The sequence below is a fragment of the Apteryx mantelli genome, chromosome 5, assembly GCF_036417845.1.
Source record: "Apteryx mantelli isolate bAptMan1 chromosome 5, bAptMan1.hap1, whole genome shotgun sequence".
Classification (NCBI taxonomy): Eukaryota; Metazoa; Chordata; class Aves; order Apterygiformes; family Apterygidae; genus Apteryx; species Apteryx mantelli.
This window is the reverse complement of record NC_089982.1, coordinates 60,831,266-60,858,229: the sequence shown is the minus strand read 5'-3', so window position 1 is coordinate 60,858,229 and position 26,964 is coordinate 60,831,266. Positions and strand designations below refer to the sequence as shown.

Genomic DNA, 26,964 nt, shown 5'->3' with positions numbered 1-26,964 from the left:
CACCTGCCTACAGACATCTCCACTACAGTGAAGCATTTTGGACCAACTCCAGGTCAAAGCACTGTCGACACTTAACCATCTGAATACTATCTATAGTTAGCTGCTTTTATAATTTCTGGAAAGTTTAGGCATCCTCTGAATTTTACTTAAAGGTGTATTTGAAGGATGCGTTTTGTTATTTTTAGACAAGAGACTCAAGTTATCTTTTGCATATTTCTCTCTGTGGTTTTAGTATCTAGTCTTCAGGCTGAGTCTCCCCAAATGATTGCCAAAGATAGATGCCAAAGCTGGTGACTTTTAAGAGGATTTTGTAGCTGTGCTCTAGTGCCCTTAGTTCTTTTTAAATTTCATGCGGCTTATCAGGAGTTTGGGAAAATCTGCTCTGAATCATCTGTATAGGCTGATTTCTTTCCCCAGACATGCAGGGTTGTCACTGAAGTAAAAGCTGTCTTTGCACATCAGAAGGATGAAGGTGGTGCAGAACTGAATGCGTATTGAAATTTTATAAATGAGATTTCCTGAGTTGTTAAGCTGGTACACTGCAGCTCTTGGTTATGTTTTGTACTATGAAAGTTATTGGAACTTGGATTCTGTTTTCAACCATATAGTTAATACTCTGTAACTCAACTCTAGGTAGCTTAGGATAGCTTTGAAACCCGACTGGTGTAAATACTGTTGTATGTCTCACTAGTATTATTAATCAAAGAGCTTGAATTTTAGCTGTTAAAAACTGTAAAGGAAATGGTATCTTGTTTGATTGTAGTTGCATGTCTTTGGTGAGGAGTGGCTTTGGGAGGAGGGAAGTCGTAATTATTGTTGATCAAATGTTGTGTAACTTGGAGGGAGCCTGGAGTTTGCCTCTTTGTAAGGGTTGCTCTTGCACAAGATCTTTCTCCTCAGTGTGTTTGATAAAAGCACTGTGTGCTGAATCACTTCACAGTGCTCTTTAAATGTTATGGTTGAATTGTGTGGCATAAAGAGTAAGGGATGTGTATTTGAAGATTAGATTCCAATCTTATCTGCAGGTAAACAGAGGTAGTCTCATTTAAATGCTGTATGTGAAGATGTGAAGCTTAAGTAACTAAAGACCTAAGTATATATTTCTTAGGAGACTGTGGACCCCAGGGATAAGCGGTCAAGAGACCACACTTGGTTATACTGCTAACTTGTTCTGTGATGGTGGACAAATTGCTTTTCCTTGTTTATCACCTGTTGACTAGTGCAAACCAGTCTGAAGGCATGGGTCTCCTCAAATTTGAGAGGCTGTGATGTTTGTCTTGTCTTGCTTCCTGCTCCTGGCTGCTGGGGTTAGAGGATGAAATTCTGTTATGCTACAGAGCATTAACCAGAGAGCTACCAGTCTGCCCTTCAAGTTTGGCTTTTTGATGATGAGCAAATTAAGAGGCTAACAAGAAAAGCTTCCTCCTTACTGGTTCTGAATCCACTGTAAAATAAAGAGCTCAGCTGAAACAATGTGACATTGAAAGCTGTAAATGTGTTTGAAAAGTACAGGCTTCAGCAGATGAAGCACTGATAGTTAATTTTGTTTCTTCTGCTTGGTCAAGCAGTGGTGATAAAGCTGCCACAGGCAAAATTGTCTTTGTGGGCAGGGCTTTTGTGGTTTAGCAGAGACCTCACCTGGTAGGTGGGTACCTCATGAAGAAAATCTAGTATTCAAATTCTCCCTTGACCTCCTGCCAATCTATTGTGCTTTTATCACAACTACTCCCAACAAGCTGATGAAAACCTGATCTTAAAGTTTCTGATAAGCTACAGAAGGCAAGAAAGAAATTATGGGTGTCTTAGGTTTCTGAAGGTGGAAGGATTTATTGCCTTTGGTCTGGTTTTTCTGGTTTGTTGCTTGAAAGTTTTAGCAAAAAGCTAAACTTGCTTTGGATATCTCCACAGGATAGTGCTCATTGCTAATGTTCGTTAACTGGCAACTCACAGCCGGTCTGGTGTGGGTGATGTCTGTGTAAGGGTGGAGTTGGTGCTTTTTTCTGCATGGCCCACTGTTTCAGTGTTTTTATTGTCTGCTGTATTAATGGTCGTATTTTGTGCTGAGAACTGAAAGTGAACTAAGATCCTGAGAGATCCCAGCAGCTAGGGGACTGGAAACTGGTGTCACCAGGCAGACAGAGACTGCATACCCTTAATCTCCCAAACATGTGTCTCTAGCTGCTCTCTGACTTTGCAGGCTTTTTGCACAAGGGAGGGGAAGAGGGACAACCGCCACACCAGAGTCCGTTCCCCTCACAGGCAGACTAGCCATGTGCAAAATGACATAAGGGAAATCTTTGTCCCTGTCTAGAGCACAATTGCTGGAGCCTTACACACAGTATCATCCCAGGGCTTCATCCAGCTAATCCCAACATCTGTGGCCTACACTTCCCCACATGTAGATTCCTATTTCAGACAGGAAGGACAGGAACCTTTCCCTTCTCTCTTATTTGCTCCTTCAGTAGGTGTTTGAGAAACTGTAGTGACCTTCTCCTGCAAGCCATTTGCAGCATTTCCCTACCATGATGTTGACAAACCCTCAACTCTTTAAGTCTCCTTCTCTCTTCAAGCTATGGGTCTGGTAATTAGCAGACTAGTGAGATGTGAATATTTGTGGTATTGTATTGTTCCTTGCAAACTCAGGCAGAGATCACCATGCTGGTTATAAATGGTTCATTGACATTTTTTGTAACTGGTCTAGTAACTATCCACATATTTTAATAAAAGAATACTGCTATGACTGTATGATGCCAAAAGTGTAGACTCTTTGGAGGGATGTGTTGCTGTGCACCAAGAGCCTGACTAGCTGGAGAAGCCTTGTACTCTATGCTGGCCACAGGCATCTGCAAGCACTCATGCTGGACTCTCTGGTAGTGTTTACACAAGTACTGCTGCTGGCGTCTAGATCTGACCTCATTTCTTCATTTTTATAGCTTGCCACATTCGTCTCAGGAGCTGAGGGACATATTTAAACAATGGAGGATGCCATAAAGTTGCAAGCTGACAGATGAGAGTCACACAAGCCCTTCCTTCTTCATGGATTTGAAAGCATGCTTGTACAGTCTCCCCTGACGGTACCAGCTCTAATTGTTCGCACAGCTGTGCTTAGAAGCCAATGACTACTACTTCTGTTTTTCTGAAATGATTTCACGGCTCTTTAGCATAGCTGTCTGACATCAGTGCAGATGGTAATTTCAGCAAGAGGCATCAGGCAGGGCCAAGTGAGGCAATTCTTGCTCTTCTGTCCTATGCAAAGATTGAGGAGTTTCCTGGCTATGCTGCTGCATGGGTGGGCAAATCTGCCCCTCCTGGAGTCGTGGAGCAATGCTGGCTCTATGAGGCAAGAATACAACAACAGTAACAGCAGATATGTTTAGAAATCCCCAATTTCCACCCCAGCACACATCCTTTTTTTTCTTGTTACATAGTTTTAACATTTAGTTTTGACCCAGATGTCCTAAGAAGCTAGAGGATTAATCAAGAATAAATTAGACCTGTTTGCTGCAATGATTAGGTGTTCCTGTCTACAGATTCAAGCATCTGAATGAAGGTTGATTGCAAAAGAAAATGTATATGCTGATCTCCCTCCTTTTGCCCCACTGATTTGATTAGTTCTGTTGCTTTACTTAAACAGCAGGTGAGGAAATTGAAGTTGCTTTTATTTCTCGTCATGCAACAGTTGCTACTAGTAATATTATATGAAAACAAACATGCATATGTCTTTGTACAGTCTTGTCCAGTAGTAATTGCTCTAGTATTCTGGCAAGTGTGTTTTCTAAGGCGAGCAGTCCCTTTCCAGTCTCCCCTTGCCCTCCTCTGCTACTGCAGGATTCCTTCTTTCACAGCGGGTACTCAGCAGTTACAGAAATTTAGGTAGGGATGAGAGACTTGGAAAATCCAAGTTATTTACTTTGATGTGACTAACCAAGGGTGAAAGCTTCTGAGGAGTTGGGAGACATACCTTCAAGCATTTCTGACATGCAATTGCATCATATTTTCTCTCAAGCTTTCTCTGAAATCAGGCAGTATGAGGGTCCAAACACCCTGAAAATTCATATTGGGGTTAGTCCAAGGTATCTAATACCTATCAGGATTTGGACCAAAACAAAATTATAGAAGAATCAAAACAAAAATAACAGTTGAGATGTGGATCCTGGACCAAGGGCCTTAAACAAAAACTGAGTCCAGTTTCAGATATCTGCACACATGATTTGGCTTTGCAATAAAATACAACAACAATGTCATGGTTGTGCATAATACATTGGGTTCTGTATTTAGTACAGTTTATCTGCATGTCTGCTTTATGTTTGCCTGCAACTCAAGTTATAGCAGTAAATACAGTCATAATAAACCTTTGATTTAGCTCAAAGATGGAAGTTCTAACAGATATTTGACTGCAAACCTGAGAAGCCATGGCATAAATATATAAAAGTGGAAGAGTAATGACCATATACAATTAAAGATGGATGTCACTTGTATATACTATTCCAGATGCCAGCTTATGTGCATTTTTCCAAACTTTTCTTTCTTTTGTGTGTTTTAAGACACTTGTTTTGTATATTAGCATGTGGTATTATATAGCTTAATAAAATGTGCAAAAACTCAGCTTACTGTTTGAAAGTAGGATTCACTCCATAAATTTTTCTCTATTTTTTTGAAAGAGCAAATACAAAGGTTGTTCATTATATCTAAGTAATCTTGATAAAATTGGCTTTGTACAGTCAATTAAAGGAAAAGTTTTACATTTTTTCTAGTGGAGGAAAATATCTAGGAAAGGCACTCCCCTTCAGCAGCACATGTGAAGAATGTATGCTTCTAAAAAAGTCTAATAAAGCTTTTAGGCTTTACTCTAAAAAATATGAGAAGTTGCTTATGCACATAGATTATTTTAATAGTATTTAAAGAAAAAATGAAGTGTGGCTGTAAATCTGAGGGAGCTGAAAGTGATTGTGATCAAGAATCACTTAATGGAATTTATCATTTACTCTGTCATGAGAATAATTTTCTTTTGTAAATAAGAAATCTCCTTGGCTCGTGTTCTTTATGTCACCGGTGATGAATGAGCAGCTTATTCTCAGACAGCTGAGTTTCTTTGGGCTTGCATCATGGCTATAGTGCATCTCACCAAGCTTTGGGCTGACATGAATGCTGTTTTCAGTAAGGCCTGGGTATGTGCCAGATCAGTGCAAGTGTAGCACTATGGAATAATAAAACTTAGTCTTCTGAATCAGTGGTAGAGTTAGGTATAGAACTGGACTTCAGGATTGCTATAATTGTATGTATGGTATTTTAGTTGCTTGGCTGTTTAAAAATCAAGTTCTGTTTGCAAATTAATATCATATATGTACAATTACCATGCCACTTACAGAGACCTCAGGGGGGAAACCAGTACTCAGTCTTCTTCTTTGATTGCAGTATTTTGCAGATATTTTATTTTACTGATCTGTCAGTGGTGTAGGAGGCCTGGCAACAGTTGACCTCTTGGCTGCATAGTGTACAGCACAAGGACTCTTGTCTTGCCAGATACCTCACTGGAGAAGTTAGTGGATGCCCAAATGCTTATGCTTAATTAAGTTTTGCTTGAATTTGCTGTTCCTGGAGACTAAGAAGGTATTTGAGTTTCCTAGGCACACTTGAAGTTTTGAATGTGACCCATGCCTTGAGGTGAGCGGGGAGGGGGTGGTGTTCGTGGGCTGTGTACTCTGAAGCCAAAACATTATCCGCATGGTGGATTTGGCATGTCTCCAGTTCAGAGAGACGGGCCCCAACACTCATTAAGCATTAAGATTTAGGTTCATGTGAGGACATTTGAAACAGTTTTATATGAATACAGAGTTTCTAATCTTCCATTTTTATTACCATGTTATAATGAAGAGCTGTTTATTAGCATGGTTTAGGTGAGGGGTCAGGGGTAACATAAACCATAACGCTCAGCTGTGTGCATGAGGAGGGGAGAATAGCCATTGAGGGGCATGCTTGAATACAACCAGAATGGCCCAACTTTGTATTTATGTTTTAAAAAAACGCATCTCAGACAGCAAACTATATAGTATAGGTTTTTTTCAGTGCAGCTCAGTAATGGACAGAGCAAGAGACTGTGGAACACTGATCCATTCAAACTAAGTTTTGCTGATGTGCAAAAGCAAGATAATCCTGTGAGAGGTTTCAGCTTTCCAAGAGTGTACGTTAAAGAAATTATTTTGTATCTGTACTTTGGGCAATTATCCATGCCTATTACTACTCAGTGTAAAACTATGTATGAATTGTAAATCTGTAGGTGTGTGGGACACTCTTTGTGTCATTTGTTGTGGTGCTAAGATCTGTAGGAATGGCTAGCCCTGTGAAGGCATTTACACAATCTTCTCTGTTGCCTTGGTTGAGCTGTTTTGCAAGACTTCTATCCTGTTCACATTTTTAGTCTTTGGCAGAGCAATATCCATGCTATTCTGTATTTGGCTTCCTTGTTTTTTTAATCCTACTGATCTGCATACTTCTTTATTCTCCTTTTACTTATTGAACTGGACTATGAGCCTTTTATGTGACTAAGTTGGTTCTGTCCTGCTTGTTAAAAAAGCACCTTGTTCTTTTACCCTAAATAAATAATACCAGAGGTATCATTAGCAATCACTCAAGAATGTTTTCCCAAAAATATTTTTGTGACCTCAAGAGCATCTCTATATTTTGAAACTTCTTTACCACTTCCTTTGCAATGAGATCTTTTGACTTTGCATTGTCTGTTCTGTTTCAACTAGGCTCATTCATATTTAGGGCTGTAATAGTGGACTTTCCTTTCCAACCTGTTTTGGGGCATTATGAATCTGCCACTGTAGCACCAGTTTAAAATACCTAGATATTGAAACTATCATCTGGGGTAATAATTATCAAGTGCTAGAAGATTGCTTGTTAGAATGTAAATGTGTAAAATTAAAAGAGAGAAGCATCTACTTGAAGGAATTCTGTGAATAGAATTTCCTGAACCCTCAAATATGAAAATGCCTTCTTACTTTAAGTTCATTTCATTAGTCAGCTTTCTTTTTAGGAGTACAATCTGTTATTTGAGCAAAGAACTCTGTTGGGTACATATCCATCCAGCCTGGATTCATCTGTGAACCACCCGTCATATCAACCTTTCTTTTTCCCATTTCTGAAGGTTATTTTCTGAAAGTGCTTCTCTTCCATTTCCTCTTAGAAACAAGGTCATCTTGGAGGCTGAGTTTGGCAGCCATTCTCTGAATATTTTCTTAACTGACGCTTTCTTGCAAGAATTTCATGTGCAGTTGTCTTGGTGCTTTTCATTAGATCTTTTATCAGCTGTTGTCTGAAACGCCTTCTCTTCCTGGCAGAAGTTTTTCACATTCTTAACTGGTGATAAACAACCCCAGGAAGGTCTTGTAGGTTAGTCACACAGTGGCTAGTACTGATTTCAGCTAGTCTGTCCTACTGTGGAGATATCTTATCTCCTGGAATTTCAAGCCTTGGGGACAGTACCGAATAGAGCGATTGATTCTTCCCATACCCATCAGAGCTGTTTTTTACAGGGGAAAGGAAGTGACCTAGTTTCTCCCTTTAAGAGTGGGAATGGAACAACTTTCCACTTCCATTGTGCTTTGCTGTTTCCATGAGGTAAGGTTGCTCTATTGTTTTTGCTTCTATGCAAAGTCTTACTGTGCTTCATTTAACAGCTAGCTACCAAAGAATCTAAGCCAGTGCCTCGTGCGAGGGAAAGGGAGGGTGGGGATGTGAATATTGGACTGGAAATGGCAAGAGAACTTCAAGGAGGGGAGTGAGGAACAGAGGATTGAACTAACTTGGTACAGGTGCATAAATGCCAGAGGAGGTGGACAGAAATCCTAGCAGACAGCTTGAAGGTCTTGAGAATAGGGTCAGGTGTGTATGTACAGACACTTGTGTTTTATGGCTGAAATCTGAAGAAGTTTGGTTTTATCCTGTTTTGGGTTGCTTCTGGGTGTTTTTTTTGGTGAGGTTGTTTCTTGCCTTCATCATATTTTATTTGTTTTTTTTTTAAGATCTATTTTATCTTGTCTCTATTTCTTTTTGTCATGTCTTCGCTCCTTTTACTGTTAAAATGTTCCTTGGGATTTCATTGTCGTATGTACCTTTGGTCATGTCAGAGTTGTACGAGATACCAGAATAGCCTCAGGATGAAAAGTATCAGAGTCTTTGTACTTCTTTTCTTTTTTTTCCCTCCCCATATCATTTCACTTGTTGCAAAGATTAAAATTAAAACTCTAGAATATTCTCTGTGATAAGCAAGTTGTGTGAAAGTTAAATTTTGAAAAGCCCTCCCTAAACTTGTTTTGCCAGTCATCTCCAAAATACCTGCTGGTCACCAAAACCCAACAACCAAAAGAGTCAATCATGGCAATGTACCTGCATTCTCCTATTGAAAGCAATATTGAAGAACAGTGTTACATGGTCTGTTCGCACCACTATTCCCTGACCCTGTGGTGTCAGACCTTAAAATAGCAGTATCTTGCTGGAGGGGAAAGAATAAAGAGAAAATGGTGGAAGATTTGAAATTGTTCTGTTGTTTCTCAGGACTGCTTAGTTGACCCTGTCCCATTGACACCTGGTTTCCTAGACGCAGGAATGTGAAAAGTAGTACAAATAACTTTAAAAAAAAAAGACATTCCCATTCCAACTTCAACACTACTACTCTCTGACCATTTATACAGCAGCTTACTGAAGTTGGCATAGCAGAATATGTGGTGAATGGTGGTATAGAGGTCGTTTTGTGTTCTTTAGGATATGAACCCACTCGTGGGTTTTTATATTTGACGAATGCAACTGTATGAAAGCCTGAATAGAACCTGTGCTTGTGAAAATCGAGGCTTGCAATTGGAGGTACTTTATTTTGGGGCAAGACTTGGAGCAGACATTTACATTCAGAGCAAACAGTATGTCTGCCCTTGATGTCCTCACAAGGATGAATATACCTGTACCCTGCTGATGATTACTGCAGAAGAAGGACTACTTCCTTGGAAGGAAGGGTTAGTGTGAGTGAGAAAGTGCTCAAGGAAATGAATGATCATTCAGAGCCTCAGTACAATTTGGTGTGTATCAGGCTTCAACCTTCTGTCTGAATCTGCTAATATGGGACCTCGCTGCCTTTGTTAGACTGATCAGTATTGCTAAACTGGCCAGACTGATCAATGCCTGAGGCAGAGCATCTTAACTTATACCATAAACTTGCTTTGTGAGCAAGTACCTTCAAATGTCCTCCTACTACAAGAAAAGGTGGATGTGAGAGCGTTGTATAAAGTCATTGAAGAAAAAATAGTGGAGGCTTTTCATTTCATGGTAGATAGACTGCATACTTTTTAGTCACAATTGTAAAGTATTACATGTACAACAATAACTTGTTTTGTCAAGTATTTGCAGAAATGATAGAAGTAACTCATCTAACATGGTCTGGGGATAGGGCCCTGAATGTATGTTGTAGCAAGGCTTGGGTTGATTTCCTGCCTTGTGTGACTTGGTACAAAGGTGATACGGTTAACTTTTGTAATAGAAATAAATGTGGTGAAAGTAAAGGACTGAAGATTGTGTGCGTGTGATAGCTGATGTGAAAGCTGATGGATTCTACCTTGCTCCAGTAACACTTGTTCTGCCACTGTATTTTCAATGGTTTCCTCAGGAATTCCTGCAATACAAATATGTTTTTAGAGATTTAATTTAATGCACTAGAGTTATCCATTCAGCAGGAGTTCTGATGCTTTTTTAACCCATTGAACTTGTGATTCCAGAAGAATATGAAGTTGTTTTGTCCTTTTTTTTTTTTTTGAGTGAGGATGTAATATGGTTTAAAATTTTCAGACGTAACCCATAAGGTTGGACAACAGATGCTGGATTTGTTTCCCTCACCACAGATGTCTACGGTGCAGGTATCTAGACTTGCTGTACAGCTAAGTGCAGAAAAATAGCTGCTTCTGGTATCAGTCATGTTACCTCTTTTCAGATATCTACAGTACTCTGCCATGTGCACTTTGTCAAGGTTTCTGTATGGTAACTGATGTTTTTTTACAAAATCTTTTTTGAGTGGTGCAGAAAAACAACAGCAAAAATGTTTATAAAGAGGTCACCACACATTTGTGTAATTACATTCTAATTGGAATAATTCACACCATGATGCTTTTGTATTCCTTCTTGGTTCTGCTGTTGATGAGTGGCCCAGGATTAATAAACACATAAATTTGATTTTACGAACTACATGACCCCCAGGTCAGAATTCTTCTGGAGGGATTTTCTCTGGTGGTTTTGACTGAATTTTGTTTTTTTTTAACCAGCAACCTTCATTGTAAGTTCCTTTCTTTGGTTTGGAAGAGATGTCTTTTTGAATTCTAGTCTCCTGTGCTTGCTGTTTAAGTATTTTCCAACTGTTAGGTAGTTTGGTGATCTGTGGTAGGGTGGAAGGATGAAGGGATTCAGTCTTTTTCCTCTAGGACTCTTGGTGGGTACTAGCAAGCTTGGGAATGAGTAATGGTAATAATTTGACAGCCATCCCAGAAATAATGAAAAACAGGAGCAGGAGGAGTTGAGGAGAAAATGCCTGAGACCAAGGCGTAGCAGAGAGTTGGAAGCTGATGCCTGGTGTGTAAAGGGAAACTCTACCTTTTTAGCATCAGGCGCTAATAGTCCACAGGCTAATTCCTGATGGAAGGTGCCGTTCTTTTATAGTATGGGGATTTAAATATTTTACATTAGTGTTGCACTGCTCTGAGTGTGAAGAGAAGAAAATATACCTTATGTCTTAGAAATCTGCAAAGACCCCCAAAATGTTTGAAACAGAAGATCTATTAGTGCTTCTGTGACCTGTATATAAATGGCAATAAGCAAGAAGGATGTTCATGTCAGCTGATGGAATCACCTGCCCCAGTAGCCTCAGGAGAGAGAGTGGACTGTGGCTGGACCTTTTTAAAAAAAATTAATTACACTTGTTTCTATGCAAGATCAATCTTGTCCTGTAGGGTGCAAGCTGAGCATGTGTGTGATGGAAAGAATTAGTTGCTTCTTTGTTCAGCATTACATGAATGACTACCTGATAATGCTGCCACGCAACAAATAGATTGTTGAACAGCAATTAGAAATTTAAGTTAGTCTTGCAAAGCTGAAGACATATTTCACAAGTATCATAGGCCTACCTTTACGAAGTAAAATAAAAAAACCCTTCCTCTTTCTTGCTAAAGTTTTCATTGTTTATTCTTATTGAAGCTGTATTTTTACAATTTTACTAGAATCAACCATAATATTTGTATTATTTGCAGTTAGAAAACTATTCCCAATGTGTGGATCACATGAAATTTCACACATGAAAAAAGGAGTTTGTGCTGAAAAACCTGTCTGCACCTGTTTTCTTGGAAAAATTAGGTATACGAGCAAAAGATACTGTGCCCCTGCTTATTCCCAGGGTTGTAGAGACCTGCTCAGTCTGTGAATGTATTGAATTTAAAAAACACCTGTTATATTGCTTTAGCTCAATGCATATATTCATATGATCCTCTTAAATGCTAGTATAGAATAGAACCGTAGAATAGGTGAGTTGGGAAGTGACTCGGGAGGTCTTTTTGCCTTAGCTGACAGCAGCTCTCCCCTGGGGACTTTGTCGTATGGACCACTGTCCTGGGCCAAGCACAGCCAAGAGCCAGGGTCTGGGCTAGGGCTGGGAGCATGGACTGTCCTTGTACAGGGGCTGCAAAGGGGCTGCCAGAGGAAGGTTTGGGCTGCAAGAAGTTTTCTTGCTCACTAACTTTTTTACAGGGAACTGTGGCTGGGAGCCTTGGCCTCAGGCTCAGCTAAGTCCTGGGGTTAAGGTTAGGCTGGGGAGACGCATCAAGCCTGGAGCTGCCCTTGTATTGAGGCTGGAAAGGGGGTGCCACGGGGAGGCAAAAGTTGCAAGAGGTTTTCTCCCCTGTGAACTTTTTCCCCTGAACCGTGGCTGGCGGCCTTGAGCCAGGTCTCAAGTGCAAAATGCCTAGATTTTTGAATGCCTCATAATTCAGTAGAAACCTGCTGTAGTTGATACAACTTTTCATGTCAAGACAGATGCTATATGTGAGTCTAAACAGGCAGAGAGCGTTCAGCTTGTGTGGAACCTTGCTAGGAAGAGGTGAATTCAGTAACTTTTTAAAGAGGCATGAACAGATATTCACTGTGTGACTGAAGGCAACCATTGCGACATTCTGCATAAACAGTGTGACTTTCAGCCAGATTGGTGGCTGAGCAAGCCTTAAGACACTTGATATTTTGGCGTCTGGACTGTTGCGCTAGATGAAGCAATAATTTAGAAGCAGCCAGTCTGCTCTGGAAGAAAGCTCCCTTTGGCATGATCTCCTGTGAGCAAGTCCTGGAGGTTTTAGTGCCAGACCATTCAGAGATGTTTCCAACAGGAGGTAAACATTTTAATAACAGAGATCTTTCTTCCTTGGGTTTTTCTGTCTTGCCCCATCCTATTTCCTTCCTTTTCAGTCTCCAAACTGTGGTCTAAAATGTTTTTCATTCCCTTCTCCTTTCCTTCCTCTCATTTTATCCCTCTCCCATATTTCACAGGGAAGCCTGTACAAGCGATTTTGAAGATTTATTTAGAATGGGCTTTGACATTTGGGGTTTCCATTAAGACCTCTGTATTTTACTTTCTATTATTGTCTGTGTTTTTGGTGCACTCCTGCAATGCCAGTTACGGTGCCTGATGTATTCACATTTGAGTAATTAAGAAAATGGGATGCATTTGCTAATGTATCATTTTTTCCCTGAAACAGAATAGGCACTGCAGATTTAGGATACTGGACTGAAGTCATTGTCACAGCTAGAGTATTCAGAAAGAGGCACCTGAAGGAAAAATTCTTAAGTTACCTGCTGTAGCAACTAAATGTAAAATACTAGTTTTTAGAATTGCTGCTGTGCAAGTCTGAAAGATAAGTTAGTGCCTTTTGGGGGAAAAGTAACATCTGTGTATGATCTGTGAAATAAAATGCTGATAATAGGAAATGTGTGGTTCTTTTCATGCCATTCTGTGCATTTAGGAGAGGAAAAAAAGGAATCATTTGTTATGTAAATATATTAAATATATTTTTCATCATATGTTTCTAGGACATAATAGCTAGTGTTAGATTCTCGCTTAAGCAGATGGTAGGTGTAGTCTGTATGAGCTTGGGTTACAGAGATTTTAACTGCAAGGAAATCAAGGAAATATATTCTTCCCTCTCCTTCCCCCCCCCCCCCAAAAAAAAAAAAAGATGTCATTCACATTGTGTTCTTTGCTGCTCATGATTATGCTAGGCTGTCAGAAGAGTAGAGTCCTGAATGGAGACTTAGTGTTAGCACAAAGTGAGATTCCCCTTTTCCATAGTGGATATTCACATTTTTAGGGTGTTTTAAACTATTAGACACCCTTTTGTTTTTCTTTAAAAATCTTGAATCTGAAGTGAGTGTCTTGGAGTGATGATTTTCTTCCCAATTGTTTGGACTGATACAATTTCCAGTCTTTGGATAAAAGGCATACAGGTTTTCTCATGGGGTGTGGGTGGTGAAGAAACACAGATTGTTGCAAGGGGATTTTATAATGAAAATTCCCCAGCTTTTAGATGCTTGGTAATTTTTGAAATATTGTAACAATGAACCATGCCAGCACTTCTCAGAGTGTTTTCATGGGTTGGGGGAACTTTGGGATTTTCAGCTTTTGGAGGGAGGAGGGTTCGCTAGTCTTCGGACACTGTTTGAACAATGTTCAGCTGTGGTGCCACTGACCTGGTGCTATTCTCATAGTGAGGTTTTTTTTTCTGGACTCCCTTTTTATTTGCCTTCTTGCATTTACATTTTATGGGGACCTCTGGTCTCCACAACACATGAAAAGGTAGAGTTTAATTTCAAGTACAGATGCAGAAAAATAGATGGGCTACCCATAAAGGGCATTTTCTTTTCCACTTTCCTGCAGTGGGGAAACTGATGGACAGTTCTTCCCAAGCTGTAGCAATACCCAGATGCCTTCTGGGTTTCTGCTCTCAGGCCTTTCCAGCACACCCTGCCTCTAGGCGATAGAGACATACTGATGTGACAAAATTCAAACAGAGCCCTTGAAGGCTGATGTCATCTAGATTGATTTAGGGCATTAAAAACAATTGTCAAGGTACTCTCCTCTGGATATTTTTCCTCCTGCCTTTTCTTTGTTATAGTGATGGATCTTGGGGTACACACACATGCTTTCAGAAAGGGAGAAAGGGGAGAATATTCCTTTCCAGCCATACTGAAATACTTATATGCTAGGAACAAGTGTTTGATATTTGGGTTTTGTGACTCATCACTTATAAATACTCCTTTCTCATGACAGGTTGCTGAATGCAATAAAGCCGGGATTGGTAAAAAAGATCAATAGACTGCCGACCCCCATTGCAGGTTTGGTGAGTATATCAAATGGAGAAAAATCTTTCAGTGTTGCTCTTGGCCCCTTGATTTCATGACTGTGTGATCTTAAACAGCAGTTATTTTTGTAATTTGAACTCCTCTAACCTACTAAACCCGACAGTGCTCTGAAATCTAAACTCTCAGTGCAGTCTTTTGGAGACCTTCCAGTCTTTTTTCAGAAGTGGGGAGTGTTCAAGAGGCAGAGTATATTTTTAGAGGAAAAATGTCTTTTTGGTTATATGTCGTCTTAGAGTTCTCGTGCTAGCTTTAGAAAGACTCGAAGGTGCCCTCTGGAATCTTGGACCACAAAAACATAGCTTTTTGGAAGGAAAAAAATATATATATATATTTGTATATTGTGTCTCCTTTGCTCTCTCCTCAAAACACTACAGTCTACAGATAACATTCATTGCAGGATTATCTAGGGAACTGCTTCATGTTGACCTAAAGGGCAGAGTAAAAGTTGGCCATTATCTGTATGAGCTAGGAAGACCACAGAGGACGTGCTGACAGCCCGTGGGCTGAACCTGCCCCTTGAGGCAATTGCATCTGGCTTTCAGGAATGCTGGTGCTCAGGAGGCTACCTCAAGTGGTGGCACAGTCCTGGGCCTGCTGCTGGGGAAAGAAGGGGGTATGAATGGGCATTGGGTCTAGTAGCGTTAGTGATATAGAAATACGGCTGTACTGATTTTTGCCTTGAGTCATGGTTGAGAATAAAAGGGCCCCTGAGCATGTGGAAGGTGACCATCCTTAATTTAGGCCAATGATTTCCCTATGTACATAGTTCCTATCTGTTCTGACACTTCTCACGTTGTAGTTCAGTTGTGCAAGATTCAGCACATACTACTTGTTGATAGTTGAGGTTAATGTTCCTATATGTAAATAGCATGAGAAAGTTTCAGTGTATTCAGAAGCTGTGTTATATTCATTTTTAAATGAATGTAATTCATTTAAAATTCCACAATGTAATTGCAGAGTCCTTTGAGGCTGGGTCCTTCAACCTGTAGATTGGCAGGCATATTTCTGCTTGAATACTGCCTAGTTTTAGAATTCCATCTGGTGCTTGAGGCTAGGCTGTGATCCCCACCACCCCTTCTGTAACGTATCCAAATGTGCCTTTCTTTTGTCTCTAAAATCCATCTAGTTTTATTCCTACCCAGTCATATTTGAAAAGCATATTTGAAATAAACTGCTGCAAAAGATACCAGTAGTGTAGTTGTAGTTCTCTTTTCCTTGGCTCCTTTTCAGGAAAGACTTCGTTTTTGTTAATGACTATTTTAAGAGGATGATATCGAATTACATTTTTTTTCCTATTAATTTCTAAAATGCCAAAGGTAAGTTAGTTGTAGGTAGGAGGGAGTGCATAAAAATATCATTACGTCAGTGTGTTTTTCTAATTTCTGGAGATAAATCTCTCTTGGAATATGTATATCCTCAAAACATTAACCAAAAAGTGTTCTTTAGACGATTAATGGTTCAGCAGATTGATTTCTTTTTTGTATTGGAAAGTCATGTTTTTTACTTCTGTACCTGCTTCTTCTACTTACCTGTAGTAATTATTTTTCTAAATATTTTTCCTAATAAAGTGGCAAGGTGTTTAAAAAGTGCACTGGAACTTCTGTTTTTTTGAATGTTGCCATTGGATGTTTTTATCTACTGTGTTGTAAATAAATTGTTCCAAACAAGGAAAGGCTTCCAAGTGTCCTCTTTCTTTTTAACATGACTATTTCTATACCTGCTGACTTTTGTAAAAGGAACAGACATCAGGAGTATATCTGAGTTCAGTGTATCTTTTTTTTTATCTCACCTGTACCACCATGCCCATGTGCCTGAAAAAATGTAAAATACTGATATTATAGTCCAGAAATAGTTATATCTCTTAGCTAATTGAATGCATTTGAGGAACATTCCTTTATTTATTGCAAATTCCTCTTTATCTTAGCTTTGGCTGGCTTAACACAGTATATAGTTAATTCTTTCCAGTTAATTCAGCCCAGTTTGTATGACTTGCTCTAGTATGTGCACAGAGACGTACCGTGACGTACTGTCGGTATCTTTTCTGCTTTAAGTGAGATACCTGATTTTGATCTCCTAGATATTGCTTCTGCCTAGAAGTGTAACTTAATCATTCTAATGGGATTAATTTATTTATTCCTGATAGCTGATGCAATAAGCATTTAGATCAGTCATAGAGACAACAGTAAGGTTTTCTTTTTTTAAACTCGGAACTAAAGCTTATGAGTAACTGCAAGCACACAAAGTGGCTTTTGTTTCATGTTTAACCTCCAGAGACACAAGTGGTCGTATATTATGTAGTTCTACAAAATTTCCACTTCAGTCTACCTTAATTCTCTAGATAATACTATATTTTTTCCTTTGTTATTGTAAGGACAAATGAAGAAGGTTGCTTTATTGAAGGAAGATAATAGTAAACTTTAAGCCTGTGTTGGAGACATCCTGAGATGCTCATGTAGGAGTCTTACCGGCTGTAAAAATTTTGCCTGTACTTGGTGTTTGAATGATTTCTCATAATACTACTGTGAAGTGTTATGCATAACTCATCTGTTGTTGACAGATTGAATTCTTCTTGGTGTTTAAAGCTAAGTGAATCTGCAGTTACTCTGAAGTACTTACCACTGGCTTCCTCATGTGATTTAAGAGGGAATGGCTTATTTTCAGGACTTTTGTATACCAGAATACCAGTCATATAAGTAAAATTTATTTGTTATTGTTTGGTAGTACCCAAGTAAGGACTGCAGGATCTGAACACCACTGTACGAAACACAGGCTGTATAAATACACAAAGATGATCTTTGTCTAGTTGCAAGTCTAAGTCAGGATATGGATAGTACACAACATTGCCTATAGAATTGCATACGCACAGCTTGGCAAGCTTGTTTGTAATTTGCTTTGATCTCCAGAAGTGCCAACTGGTTCTGTTATCACAGCAGAAATGCTGCATTGCTTTAATGAAAGGGAGCATAGGACCAAACCATCCTTTTGGTATTTGGACTTACAGGGAGTATTAAATTTGATTAAATGCTTTCTCATTCCTGCTCATTATTCATTAATCCAGAAAGCTAACGCTCCCACCAAAAAGCGAATTCACAGGACATCCAAAGACCATATGAAACCTGTGTAGGAACAACAGGCTTTGCTGAAAGAGCCATGTTTCCAGAAGAAATGTTCTCATGTGAGAAATTGATACTGAACATCTTTGTTTTAAGGCTGCCAGCTTTCCAGAAGCATCATTTCATGTGTTTAATTGTGCAAGCCTGAAAAATATTTTGGCCGAGTTACTAATTAGAAGACCAGAAGCTGCAAAAGGAGTACAATGATGGCTCATTAGACTACAATGAATATGATTACACTATAAGTGATTTTTACAAAACCAGCATTTTTTCCGTGAGTTACTGTTGTTTTCATTCATTCGGTATGACATTCAGAGAGGGCACAACTGATTTTTAACGATTCTACCAATTGTTATTTTCTTCAACTGTGTAGTATAATATATTTTTACTTTCAGTGAAATAGTTTTTCTCAGCGTCTTAGTTAAGCCCTTTAGTGATGACCACTATATGTTGGCTATTTTTTTCCTTAAAAAAAAAAAATTTAGATTTACTTCCTGTCACTGAATAATGTTACTCTGTGAGAAAAGAAATGGTTTCTGCCTTATCTTTTGTTTGACAGGGTTTAGCAGAGTTTATAGCATTACTTCAGTTCCTTGAACAATCCCCACAGGAGCTTAGACACTTACTTCAGAGACTGTGTGAAAGAGTCTCACATATAATAGTAGGAAGTAGCCAAGACAAAGTCGAAGGGCTGAACTTTAGCTTGTGTCTTGGCTCATGTTTCAGCACTACTGAAGAAAAATCTGTTTACTGTGGCATCCGGTTTTTAGCTTGTGTACAGTCCTCATCTTCGTGATATTTGTATGATTTGGGAATGCAAAAAATAGCTCAGCAAAAGCCACCTGGTTGTATGGTTATTGTACCGAGACAAACATAACTGTAACATACTGTTTAAAAAACCTTGTTCCTGTGACAAGTTTGTTTTTTTTTTCATGATTATTTTCCTAGGAAGATTCTCTTGGCAGAATGGTCTTTGGGAAGTTGCTATGAACCTTGTTAAGAATCGCTACCTATCTGTTGGTGCTTGTAATTTGCCTTTTATGCTGTTGCATAAATTCCAGTATATTTTTGATGTCATAGGATACCTTAAAGATACTTCAGCATTGTATTGGCTTTCAGGAATTTGTCCTTGTTAATTAAGCTTAACAAATGGGAATCTTTTCTTCATGCAGATATGAACTTGAAAATATAAGACAGAAATACAGTGTAGTGCATTTTGCAGAATTAAAAACAATTTGAAAAGATAAATAGATGGAACTTTAACTGATGTACATTATTTTTTGTCAAACTTTCCCACTCATAGTTCAGTTTCATTATATTTTTGTTTTTCTTAAAAAATTATCTTCTCATTCTTCCTTTTAATGTCTCACTCTCCCTTTAATTCTTTGTAGTAGTTTCTTGAAAGAGCCTGCTGCTACTGTAATACCTAAATTCATAATACATGATAATTTTCTATTTCCTTATTTTGTACCTTTTATTGCTGCGGGACAAATTCATTTGCCAGCACTGTTGTATCCATAAAGAAGTCATGCTGTGCAAGCTGTGTTACATGTGAAGTAAACAGAAGCAAAATTTCCTAACTGTCTCAAAACAGTAAGTTCTTGGCACTCAGATCCCCAAACCACTTTTGTGAATGTTGATGGAATGTGAAGCGGCAAACACCACAGCTGAATTCTGCCCGCGTTTCTGTGGCTCTTCCTTGCTAAACAGCGCCCAGCTTCGCCTCACCTCTTGTGCCTGACCTCACTTGTGACATCTGAATATTTGACTAGGACAACACTTAGGGCCTGGCCAGTGGTTTGGACCAGCTCCATGTGCTTTGGCTCATCAAATACTGTAATGTAATGATCCCTTCTCTAAAAGAATAGTGTCCTTAAAAAACAAGTTCATTTCTGCAGTGTCCTTGTATGCTTATTTTTTTCCCAAGCTTTTTAGATTCTTCTTCTGAATTCATTTTTCTTTTAGTTTTTCCTGCCTGTTTGGTTTGGTGTTATCTGAGCCAGACAGAACTACGTTACAAAATTCCTGTTTAATGAATTTAGTCATATGCTGTACTCATAATCATTTCTAAGTTTTATGAAGAATACAAAAGTAAACTAGCAGGTGTTTCTTAACCAGGCTGTTTGTATATGGAGTCTGCATGGAACAGTCTGCAGTGACAGTTAATTCATAAGAGAAGATGAAAGCAGCCATCAATTCAACTTTGGCAGCAGGCATAGAGGAAGTGGCATTTGGGAAAATGAGATGGAAACCAATAAAAACTAAAACTTTAAATTGAAATTCAGCTGTTGTTCTAGACTGGATTGAAAGTTTTTATTTCTCCCAAGTAGCCTTGCAAATGCTGTCCAGAAAGCATCTTTCTCTTCATGCCATTTAGAGGACAACTAGTGAGCCAAATGCAAAACACATAATGCTGGCATCTCATTAATATTTTGTTGGATGAAGTGCATGTACTTGCTATGCTGATGGATTTGGCTCAAAAACTCACATATTTTTGATGCTGGAAACTAATGATCACACTGACAGTAGCATATGTGCTGGAGACATATTCCACTGCAGCACTCGAGCTGAGTCTTCTTTGCCCTGACTTCCAAGTTTAAACTTTAACCTGATTTATGGAGGTAAGAGAAGCTGAAATAATAGAAAATGAACAAAAGAGATGAGCCATCAGGAAAACAAAGGGAGATGAATGACCCCATCTCATTTATTTGTTTTTGATGGACTGAACTGAATTAAGCCATAAACCCCAACCTCAGAGAAGTGAGTTCAGTCAGCTCCTTGTGATCTTTGTCTGTCGTCCCACCCTGGCTCACAAACTGTTCTTCATATCCATGATGGGTCCGTTCTCTCTTTACCTACGGCTGGACTTCCAGGCTTATGGTGATTGGAAGTAGAACTTCAAATGAATAACATCTTGGTTGGTTCTGAAATGCTAGTTATGGATCCTTGTGCAGTTACTGTGTGCTTCCTGCATCACTGGCACCAGCCAGAACATTCAAACACAACTTCTACAGACCAACCTCACTCTGGTCTTTAAAGTACCTTTTTCTTCTAGATCTCTACCTTGGCTGCAGTGCTTATAGTGCATTTGATTAGCTAAGCTGGTCGTGGATGGAGACCACTACTTGTCCTGCTAATTATACTGTCCCTTTCTGCCATGCTTTCTGCCAGTGTCCAGGAATTTGTCCTTTATTATAAGCTCAAGTCTGTCACTGAGCACCCAGAGTGCCTTGGACAGTTTCCTTGTTAGTCAAGATGCCACCAGACAACATGAATGAAGGTTTGTAGGACACGTGATTGATAGCTGTGAACCACAGCTATGGGTATACGCAAACCTAGTCATGTTGTAGAGGGCCTGTTCACAAACTAGACTGATTAGGATTCAAAGGTGCAGTTTCACCACCAGCTTAAATGGTGCCCTAAGTGTGCTGAACTCTGTTACTGAGAATGTCATGACTTGGCTTGGTCAAATGCTAATAATATATGTAAGGACTTTGTGGCAAGGATCATCTGCTGGTCTGTTTTTGTCCAACACCTCACCCCATGGGTCTTGCTCCATGGCCAGGACTCCTAGACAGTATGTTAATACAAATAATAAATAACACTTATAAAAATATCATAGGCATTCCTGTGTCATTCATAGCCTGTTTTTAGACTGCTCTTCCAACTGGAATTTTCAACCATGGCTTTAATGAATGTGTTTATAAATAACTTTGTTCGCATTAAATAATCTTAAACATTTAGTATATAATTCAGGAGTAAGGAGGTTCTTTTCTGTGTTAAAAACCAAGAGGTGATGGCCAGTGTGGAGGATTTTCTTTTTGATTTTTTTTTCTGTTTTACACAGAGACAGTTTTATTGCCCAGTCTTGAGAAGGGAAGGCTAATTACCATACTTTAGAAAAAAAGTGCTTGATTAAAATCAAAGAACCTACCTGTTTTGGACTGTCAAGTGACTTCACAAAGATGTTATTTATAAAACCATTTAAATAAAGGCTTTGTGTAATGGTTCTATTTACTCTTTTTTTGTGTATAGGAGTTTTAATAAAATGAAGGATTCCAGGGATAACATTTGAAAATGGCAAAAAGAAGACATTGCTGCTGCTGAAAACCTAATGGTAGGCAGTTGAAATGTGAACTTGCCCTTATCATGGCATTAACCTTTTCTATAAATGACAGAGTCTTTCCTTGGATTGGGGAGGGCAGCTGGTTTCCAGTAGCAGCTCATTTTGCACCTGTGGAAAATGCAGATTGCCCACTGGATTAGTTTTTAGATTCACTTTCAGATCCTAAAGTGTCCTTCTGCAAGTTCAATCCTAATTTCTATTAAGGGGGTTTATTGACTCTGTTGGAGTGACTGTCTGCTTCGGAACTGGCAGGCTTTTGAAGAACAAACTCTTAGTATCTGTATCAGAAAAATGATAGTTTAACAAACAAAATGCCTTTCACTTTGTAGCTTAGGGCTGCATTAAATGAGGCAAAGAATCCACTGCCTTCTTCGAGCCGTTGTCTTAGAAACGAAAGGCTTCTTGAGCAGAACGACTCCAAACTCCTCAGGACAAATCCTACTGTTGAAACTTGTGACTTCTCTTAATAGCTGGGCAAATACCACATGCTCTGGAGGTGTGCATCATTTTTAGGGGGGTTCTGGGGAGGAACTGCATGCCTTGAGTCTGTGAACGTGTTGCCTGTGCCTGGTGAGGAATGTGGTGTTGTTAGCAAGTGTTATTTCCAGGCATCTGCAATCTTGCATTGCAAAATTGATTAGTTTGCCAATGAGGATATAAAAAGACGCACCAAGCTGGTGTGCTATATGTGTGTAGGCCAGCACATAAAATAAACAGAGCTATGAATATCCATTTCTTGAGGCTAACAGAAGCTGTATACAAAAAGGCAAAAGCTGCATTTTCAGCTTTTGTTGTTAACAAGCAAAACTAGGCCTGAGGCTGTGGTTGCTTTAAACTGTTCTAAAATTGACTTTCCCACACACTCTGCCATGCCAGCACTAGTATTCATATGGCTGCTAGCTGGATAAGGGAACTGATCTGGCTGAAAACTACCCTTCCTCTTCATCCCGTAGCTGCAGCATGCAATTGTATGAAGGGAGGTGAGGCATGAGGAGAGAAACAGACTCACTGGGTTGGAGGAAGATGTCTTTCCTTTTGGCAGTAGAACAAACTTAATCAGTTGTGAAGTCATTGTGAAATTGTAGCTATAGAGTTTAAACTTAGATGCAATGCTTAAGTTATTGACTAAAATCAAAGGACGCAAGGACCTGGGAAGGCCTTATCCCGAAATCTACAGTTTAAAGGTTGTCTGTGTTTAAAATTATACTTGGTAGTATTCTCACCCCCTAATTCTGGAAAGCCTCTAACAGGTTGGAGTCTGTAGGTCTGTGCTATAAATACTGTCCCTGATCCTCAACTGTCTTTTCCAGTGACATGTAGCCTCTGCTCCAGGGAACAGCTAGAACCCAGGGTTTATTTTTTTGGCACAGATCAAATTTCTGTGTAAATGGGGTTGACATGAGAAAGAGTATTTACTGTATTTGGTGCTACTGCGTTCTCACAGCGTAGAACAAGTATGATGGAGGTGCTGCTGCATATAAAATGTATATGATACAGTCTGTGGCCTGGAGAATTTTTGTAACCAGAAGATGGTAGCACTGGAGATGTGAAAGGGGAGGGTGGTGGAGCAAAAGAGATTGCGCAGTGTTGTCAGACCAACAGGACCAGTGCGGCACAAGCGTCCTATTATTTCCTTCTTTTTTGAAAAGACTGCAAGAGCAAGTTAGCAAAAGTTTGTCGTGACCCCAGTCCTTAAATTGAAGACAGTGGAAGGAGAATGCTGTCTCTAATGTCCTTTCTGGCTGTGAATCAACTCCATGAATTCTGTTGCAGTTTACGTCTGCTAGCAACTGTTAGTCCTGTTTCTATGCTGAAAGCCTTTCTGGGCGTTGCAAGTGGCTTTCTGTCGGATGATGTGCATGTCACTGGCAGGAGCGTACGTGCTGAAGGCAGACGATGGAACGTGTTTCACTCCAGAGATCACGCTGCAGTTGTTTCCTTGGCTTAAAACAAACAAGCAAAAAGGCAAACTAGGGGAATATGTCCCAGTTGCCTGTAAAGGCCTGAGTGTGTGACTGCTTTGGTTGAAGAGACCAGTAAAACTCTGCAGTCCAGTGCTGTGGTCAAAAGTTCAGAGGCTGGAATATCTGACACTGAAGTCTCCTTGCCTTTTGCATTCCTCGGTGTGTCTGGATTAAAGCCACTTGCTTCCTGCTTGGCACAATACTTTCCGATTGTAATGCGCTTCCTCTTCAATGTGCAGAGGTCTAATGATACTATTGTAAAGCTGTTAAAATTAATGCTACAAAGGAAGCAGCTGAGTTAATTGCTTGAGCAAAAATATGATGGTAGGCTGAACCATTTGACTGAGGTACATCACAACCGTTAACTATTAACCTTTTGCAGGCTGAATAGTCTTGTGATACTGGGAAATTTGTGCCACAGCTCATTAGGAGAGTTACACATTCATTTGTGGCAAGTGATATGAATAATGGTCTAGAAAATGAATATTGCAATGCAGAGGCAATCCTCAGTTATTTGGAGTGTTGTTCTTCTGTTAAAAGTCCTTGCTCTGTTGTCACCTCTATGTTTGCTTCTGCCTCCTAATCATCGTGCCAGAAAGACTGTTACTTAGATGGTGAATGCTTGTTTCTGCTTGGGACAATAGTGTGCCTTTCAGACTTTTAAATAAGGGGACAGTATTGAACCTGCTAAATGTGTGCATGCATGCAAGTGTGTAGTAAGTTAAACTCAACTTTTATTAGTCCCTTCTATATGCTGCCTCATTACCTCTGCTTTTCCTCTTGATTTCTAGTAGTTCTCATGCAGAATTTAGAATTAAGCTCATCTTTCCCCATACAGCCTCACTTGGTTAATATTGCGCTTTTTCCCCCTTTCTTATCTCTTTTTAGTAGTAATGTTGGCATTATGTGCTCTCCGTTTATTGCAGTAGCTAGAGAGATTTTACTTGGACCTGGTATGCTGCAAAGTTGTATCTGCATGTTGTAAGTCGCGTTGGACTCATCCTTGCATCTGTTGTGGAGCAACAATCTTCAGGCCTTTAAATTGACAGCCCTGGTTGCTGGTGCTCTGCTTGTTTCTTGCCTTATATGACTGCTCAGGTAGTTGCGTGCTGTGTAGCTTGGCTGCACAGCCCAGCAAATCCCACTGCTGGTTTCCAAGAGTTCCTGGGTGTTCCTAATGCCTTCTCTTAACGAAAGCTGCCTCATCACCATTGTCCTTTGAATACCATTTTTAGCTGGGTCGGCAGGAGGCTTGCTGTTTTTTCCAAAACCAGTGCTAACTTTACAACCCCTACCTAGCAACAGTGTAGAGGATTTTAGGGCCAGTGCCTGGCAGTGGCTGAGTGAGAGAGTTGCCAGTAGGTCTTGGCTAACCAGTGCATCCTCCTCGTCACATTCAAGCTCAGAAAATACAGTCCTAGAGGTGCCTGCTAAGCTGCTTGGTGAGTGCTTTAGGGAGAAGCGCAGGCCTGATCGCCAGGTGCTAGGTTTTGCATTGTTTGAGGAGATGGAGCTAAGGAATGGAGCCCGAATATAAAAGCTGAGGAGTCAGTGGGACGTATATTTACCATGCCGGCAGCGGCAAGCCTTTGGCTGACTACAGGGGAGATTCAAGGTCGTTTCTTCAGCTACAGAGGACTGAACTGTAAAATGGCTCTGTTTCCTTGGTCAGCAGTGCATGGATCAGGAATGCTGTGCTTTTTACTTTTTTTATTTTATTTCTTAACCTTGCAGTCCTTGCTACCTTCTGTCTCCTTCAACCCCCTGCGTGAATGAGTAGGACCGTTCTTTAAACTCTATCCGCATCTTGAACCTGGTTTTCAGATCAGGGCTAACAAGTCTGCTAGATGATAAATGTGACGTTTATGTATTAATTTCTGGAGTTACAGGGATCAGCTACACAGTATTAGCACCACTATACAGTATGTCCTCTGTTATTTAAAAGGGAGGACAGTGAATAGGTTCAGTTATTTGAGGTTTCAAGTAATCCAGGGGAATTTTCAGTGTAACTAATACTTGTCAGGAATTTGACCCTTGTTGGGATAACAAGAAGTTCTGGATAACTGAGGTGATACTGTAAACATGTAGTGAAAAAGTGCCAGAAAACTGTCTGCATAGGTCAGTAGCACAAGCTAACAAACTCTCTCAGCTGCTGATCTAGAAAAATAATTTATATAGCTTTAACTAGTCATGTGCAGAAGTAGAAAAACCCTTTCTTTTTGTGCAATTCTTGGATGTTTTCTTTCATTAAGTTTCTCCTTTTAGCCTTGAAGAGATCAGACAGTAGCTGCTGCTTAAACCATAGCAATTGCATGAAAAGCATAACTTGAGGTAAGCATGACTTGAAATGTCCTGAGTGCCACATGCATCTGACACAGTCACGCTGTTTTGCTGTGCTGTTTATTTTCAAGGAAAATATAAGCAAATTAAAAAAAATAAATATCAGAACTACTACAGGCTTGATAATATGTATTTGGAACAATGTATATTCTGGCATTTTGTAAAACAAATTATGAACAAATGCAGGAATTTCATCAATTGTTGGCTAAACTAGTTGCAAACCTGTAAATGAATGTTGCCCAGAGAGCTGTTGGTCCCTGTCTAAACTTTTATAAAAGCCTGTCAACAGACAAATAAATACTTGCTTGTGCACCAAAATGGCGCTTAAAATTTGCTACTGAAGTTAGTGTTTAGTAATAGACTTAAGTAAAAGAGAAACATGACTTTAAGCTAGTTTTTGGAGGTTTGTTTTTGTTTTGCTTTGGGCTTTTTGAGAAACAAAGCCAGGCTAGCTTGATCTTCCATCTTAGTGTGTACACCTATATTTTATTTTTATAGTGCTGAATAGTGGCTGAGTGGAATCTGATATTTCAGAGGACAAGAATTTTACATAAGCAAGATAATTACATCATCTTAGAGAAGTGTTGCAGTCAAATGAAAATTAGAGTGAGCAAGGTATTAGCAAAATTATCTCAGAACAGGTGATACTTTACTTTCAGAAATATCATACTGGTTGTTGCTCGTTCTTTCATTCTGTCTAAAACAACTGAAAGAGCAAAAGTCAGTCAAATATTATGATTATTTGAGGGGAGTTCAGGAGCTGTATCTTCAGATATGCCTCGCCTTAACTTCTGAGCATTTTAGATGTTTGAATGATGTCAGCAGTGATCAAAATATATTTTCCAGCAGGGAAAGTATCAAGCTTACGGGTATGTATTTGTTCATCCCTTTTGTGCTAGATATGGTATAACATATGAAAAACACACTCTCCACCTTCAAAAGTTTTTAATTAAGATGCAACATTTAGATGTAGTTAGAAAGGAGA

The 26,964-nt window shown here is 39.5% G+C and overlaps 1 protein-coding gene across 1 annotated transcript in view; it reads left to right on the top strand.

Moving 5' to 3' along the window:
- LIMCH1 (LIM and calponin homology domains 1) overlaps positions 1-26,964 on the top strand; it is a 190,098-nt gene that overhangs the window by 67,935 nt on the left and 95,199 nt on the right. Inside the window, exon 3 of the mRNA XM_067298104.1 lies at positions 14,345-14,414. Within this exon, the coding sequence (XP_067154205.1) occupies positions 14,345-14,414 (70 nt within the window). The remainder of the gene's footprint in view (positions 1-14,344; positions 14,415-26,964) is intronic.